Source organism: Bremia lactucae (genome assembly GCF_004359215.1).
Source record: "Bremia lactucae strain SF5 chromosome Unknown BlacSF5_NotPlaced_49_SHOA01000009.1_1371882bp, whole genome shotgun sequence".
NCBI classification, from domain to species: Eukaryota; Oomycota; class Peronosporomycetes; order Peronosporales; family Peronosporaceae; genus Bremia; species Bremia lactucae.
Window position 1 is genome coordinate 12,207 of NW_027152062.1, and position 5,798 is coordinate 18,004.

Below are 5,798 nucleotides of genomic sequence, written 5' to 3' on the forward strand. Positions count from 1 at the left end.
CTCTGCGTGCGTGAGATGCGGGTCGTGGGAAGGATTTCAAGTGCTACCAAGTGTAGGCGGGCACGTCGTAATGCGGTCACGCTCTTCTTAGACACACACCTTAGCACAGCGAGGAAGCGGTTAAACCAGCTTCTCTTGCGTTCAGCGAGGTAGTTGTGGTGGGCGCCTTAGCGACCTCACCCAACGCACTAACTACTCTAGTATACGTGTCGTCACGGGAGCGGTAATCCGGCTCCTTGTGCGCACTTACCAAGTTGGAAGTAGTTTTCAGACTGATTTATATTTAATCGTATTAAATATAAATAACTTTATTTACCCAATCATAAAATGTCATCTCTGTATATAACACTAATGTGTATTGCTAGTGTACATTTCTAGATACCTCGCGTAACGGCTGACGCTAGGCGTTATTCTCTAATGTGAATACACCTATGTGCATCACATACACAAGGGTTGGTCACAATGTGAATTACACCCAAGTGGTGGGTCTAATTACTTAACTGAAGTAATTGACCATCCCGTTAGGTACACAAAGCGTTCTTAACGGGGACTGTGCAACATTAGGGCAACTTTAGCCCGTTACGGTACTAGTGTACGTGAAGTGACGTGTGGCACCACTTGCACTGAAGCAGTGCAAAGTGGACTTGTACTGAAGCAGTACAAGTCGGCAGTGCCCCGTTACAGGTACCCCCTTTGCTATTTGTACCCCTCTCGACTTATAGCCAATCAGAACGGAGCCGGGGTGTACATATAGCAGTGGCTTGTCCTTTTGACAAAAGTAACTCAAGCATATTTTATATCCTTAGACGATGCCTATTCTTTCGCATTATCCTTTGATATGGAATCTCAATAGAGTTTCATATGATCGTTGTGTGGAGGTGGAATCCTTTCATTGCCGCAATTTTTTTCAAAATCATGCAGCACGCCGTACTGGACCCAGATTCGCAGGTGGAGAAGGGCGAGAATGCCCGTATGTCATCATTTGTGGGAGCTATTGCTATCGCTGACATGGTCAAGACGACACTAGGACCCAAGGGTATGGACAAAATCCTGCAGTCCATGGGTGGTCCTGATAAGGGCATCTCGGTCACCAACGATGGTGCCACCATCCTCCGTAGCGTCTACGTAGATAACGCAGCTGCCAAGGTCCTCGTGGATATCGCTAAGACACAAGACGAAGAAGTGGGTGACGGGACGACTAGTGTTGCTGTGCTATGCGGCGAGTTGTTGCGTGAGGCTGAAAAGCTTATTGACCAGCGCATACACCCGCAGACCATCATCGATGGATGGCGTATAGCCCTTACTACGGCTAACGATGCATTAGTGAACTCAGCTAAGGACAATTCACAAGATGTTGACAAATTTCGCGAGGATCTTATGAATATTGCTCGCACGACACTAAGTTCAAAGTTGCTGACTTACGAAAAGGATCACTTTGCCAAGCTCGCTGTCGATGCTGTGCTTCGTCTGCAAGGCTCCAGCAATTTAGATTACATCCAAATTATTAAGAAGGCCGGCGGATCTTTGCGCGACTCGTATCTTGACGAGGGATTCATCTTGGACAAGAAGATTGGCGTAGGCCAGCCTAAGCGTGTTGAGAACGCTAAGATTCTCGTGGCAAACACAAGCATGGATACAGATAAAATTAAAATTTACGGTGCACGCGTCAAAGTGGACTCGATGGACAAGGTCTCTGCCATCGAGGACGCCGAGAAGGCAAAGATGAAGTCGAAGGTCGAAAAAATTGCTGGCTTTGGCATAAATTGCTTCGTAAATCGGCAACTCATTTACAATTACCCAGAGCAAATTTTTACTGAGAAGGGTATTATGGCCATTGAGCACGCCGATTTTGATGGCATTGAGCACCTGGCAGCAGTCACAGGTGGTGAAATTGCTTCTACGTTCGATCACCCAGACGCAGTACAGCTTGGCGAATGCAAGCTAATCGAAGAAATAATCATTGGTGAGGACCGCATGTTGCGTTTTTCTGGTGTTAAGACGGGTTCTGCTTGTTCTGTCGTGCTCCGTGGGGCCAGCACGCACCTGTTAGACGAGGCCGAGCGCTCTCTCCATGATGCGCTAGCTGTGCTGACACAGACGGTGAAATACTCGCAGACTGTTATGGGTGGCGGATGCACAGAGATACTTATGGCTCAGGCCATTGACATGAAGGCGCCATCGGTGCCCGGTAAAAAGGCGCTGGCCATGGAGGCATTTGCGCGAGCATTGCGCCAATTGCCGAGCATTATTGCTGACAATGGGGGTTTTGACAGCTCGGAATTGGTGACGCAGTTGCGTTCAGCTCACCACCATGGCGAGACGACGGCTGGGCTTGACATGCGCAATGGATGTGTGGGCGATATGGAGATTTTGGGGATTCGTGAGGCTCTTAAGAGCAAAACGCAGGTTCTATTTTCGGCAGCCGAAGCAGCCGAGATGATCCTCAGAGTAGACGACATCATTAAATGCGCGCCACGCCAGCGCCACGGATAATAAGCAGTCTATGTTTCAAGACCAGCTGGGATGGTATTGAAATATTCTTGTGCTTCTGAGATAGTGGTTGCAACTTGTAACTATCTGACCCAAACCAAATAAAACGTAACTTTAGCGTTTTAAAGCCTTTTGTGCATTGTGGCATCTACGCGTAATCTAAAAAATGAAACAAGCGAAGCGCTGGTCACCGATTGTGATATTCACAAAAGGTGATGTCCCTAGGAAATTTCATTATCATTTTAATAACTACCCAAAAACAAGTACAGTTCTGTTTTGAAGCACACATTTACCTGTAGCGGAGCAACTTTCAGAGAAAGACTTATAGGCTTTTTCTAAGTGGCTCAAAAAGCCAACATTTAAAAGGTAAACATTACGTATGTAACGCGGTTGTTAACCGTTAGTGTAACGGGGTTACATAAATATCTTTCACATAAGAGAAATAATAAATATTACCTATAAGTGGAAAATAATAAAGAAGTATAATATAATTTTTACTTAATGTTTTTAATATCAACAAATTTGGTAATATTGAAGCAACGAGACAACATTTCTGTTGATTGGTTGATTTAAGTTTTAAATCAACCCTGCCAATCGTAACTAGATACAATTGGCTGACGTGCAGATGATGGTTTTGAGTATCTAAGACACTAAACTCAATACTAAGACTTAAGTATAGGAAATATTAAGTTCCTAACAAACGATCTTCTATCTACTGACTTGTGTAGCGCCTCCTTGCGCACCACGTTCTGTCTGACCATACGTTTCAGGATGGTCAGACGTCCGTCATTACCCACGATGCACCCAATGAGTTTATATTCGTTGCAAGATAAATAAACTTCCTCAGATTTGCACTCAACTTATGCATCCATATAAAAGTAAGAACTTTTCGGACGTGAGTACTGTAACGGGGCACTGCGACTTGTACTGTTTCAGTACAAGTCCACTTCACACTGCTTCAGATGTGAGTGGTGCCTCTCGTTAGGTGACGTACACTGTACGTATAGAGGAAGACTTCTCTTAAGGCAAGTTAGCTTAAGAGTGTAAAATGAAAACTGTATTAATATAGTTAAGTGTCTTGTTAATCTATCTTTGTAAATGTTGTCTTAACTATAAACTAATACTAAACATGTAAATGAATTCTTATCTATCTTATCTTGTAACTCTCTTTGATTACTTCTACAGCTGATTAGTCTGCGGAATAAATAGACATAATGGTCTATACCTATTTATGGATAAGAATTCAGGAAATTACTATTTAAAGTAATTTCCTCCAAATATTATCTACCTTTTGGATAATATTAATTAACAATCTTTTATTGTTAATTTCATGTAACGATACACCCCGTTACATCACCCCTCCCTTAAACGACAATCACTCTGAATGTCATTAGGTGGAGTGGTCGCTAAATGACCACTTAATTTTTAAAATGATTTTGATTGGTCAGATCCATCATTTTAAATTCCATCGCATGAAGGAACAATTCATGCGGGGTGAGGATAGTGTTGAACCTTCGGCTGCGGTTCGTGCAGCCGCGGGTGACGCATTGTTATCTCTTGCGGTAGACGTTCCGTCTACCGTAGTGTCTTCCACTCGCACAACACTTGGTGTTGCGAGTGCACGTGGTGATTCACCACGTGAGTACGACCCCTCTTTAGAGGTCGATTATGAGTGCGAGTCGGATGAAATGGCCGACTCGACAAGAGTAAAACAGTCGCCTGAACGTCATCTGGCGTCTGACTATGAGCCTTCGAATGAGAGGGCTCAATCGGATAGTCGTGCTAATAGCGCTCGCTATAGCATGTTTGGTTCCGACGATGAGGATTATTCGCCATCGCCAGCACCGTCTCCGTGCCGTCACCCGCACTTATCCCTTTGCGTGGTGATGACGATGGCGTAAGCCATCGTAATAAAAGTTCTTGTGGTACCCTTGCTTCAGTGGGTACCACTCAGGGGAGTGCAGACGATAACATGTCTCGTCTTACCCCTGAGAAGAACCCGTGGCGTTTGCCCGAACGGCTAGTCAGTAGCTTGTCGGAAGAGACTACTCCTTACAAATTAATATCGCTTATTTATTGCGACAACGCTTCATGGCCTTGTAACCAGCGCGAAGAACTTTCGGGTGAGGAGATTTATATCTCGATGCTTTTCTTAAGCATCGATGGTACAGTGTCATCAATAAACGAGATAAAATCTCGTTGATGCAAGCCTGGAGCGCGTTCATTCGCAATGTCACAGACATTGGACGCGAAGACTGGCTTCAAAGATTTAACTCGATTCGCGTTAAGTTTGAGAAACGAACCCCAACCGGTGCAAGGTGGTTGCTGCCGATTCCGACCTAGCCCTTTCGTGACTAGAAGTTGTCGAAAGTTCGACATCACTTGCAGGTAAGTTGGAAGTTGGGCTCATAACTTGTTAGAATGGTGTAGCTTACGAACGAAGTAGTAAATGGGAAACTAATATGTACTATCTTAATTCTACTTGTGCATCCCTAATTAGCCTGTCCTAAATTACTTAATAGGAGTTCATTAGTATCTGACACATCATAGAGCATGCGACAGTGTGAGTGAGTAATGAGCCCTTAATTTGCACTCACTGTGCCTTCTTTGTGTGTATCTTGAATAGTTGCATTACGCACCTTCTCTGCGCGTAACTTGAAACGTCACCCTATGCACCTTCTTTGTGCATATTTCGACACATCCATCATGCCCATGTTAGATGGAACGTGCGTGGCCTTTGAACGGACCACGAAGTGCTACCAGGTATAACGGAGCAGCCTTCGCTAGGACTGATAACAGTGCCTCGATACTTCACGTGCAATGACGTGCAGACGAAGTCTTAAGGTAGCTACGAAGTATTAGATACTAAACGTAAATACTAACGACTTGAATTTTGAAAAGTAAAGCTGTATTCATATATATTAAGTTCCTACGTAGCAATCTTCTGTCAACTGACTTAAGTATATAGTATCAAACAATGAATAGCGCCTACTACTTGCGCACCGCCCAATCGTGCCTAGTAACGATTGGCGGGGTTGGTTTAAACTTAAATCAGCCAATCAACAGAACTGCTGTGTAACGGATGTACCATTACATAAGTAATATTTCCTATAAGAGATACAATAAATATTAATGTTTAAGAGAGAAAATAAATATAGAAGTACCAAATCATTGTATTTATAATTTTGAAATCTTACTTAATAGTTCAAAAATCACCAATTTTGGTGCTTTTGAAGCAATACGACATTACTTCTATTGATTGGTTGATTTAAGTTTAAATCAACCCCACCAATCGTTACAAGACACGA

At 43.6% G+C, this 5,798-nt stretch overlaps 1 protein-coding gene across 1 annotated transcript; it reads left to right on the top strand.

Annotated features, from left to right (window-relative positions):
• Positions 1 to 915: 915 nt before the first annotated feature.
• Positions 916 to 2,493, top strand: CCR75_001866 (uncharacterized protein; the record flags this gene model as incomplete). The annotated part of the gene is made up of 1 exon (XM_067959967.1): positions 916 to 2,493. One exon carries the CDS (start codon positions 916 to 918, stop codon positions 2,491 to 2,493), a length of 1,578 nt encoding a protein of 525 aa, XP_067820082.1.
• Between the last annotated feature and the right edge of the window lie 3,305 nt (positions 2,494 to 5,798).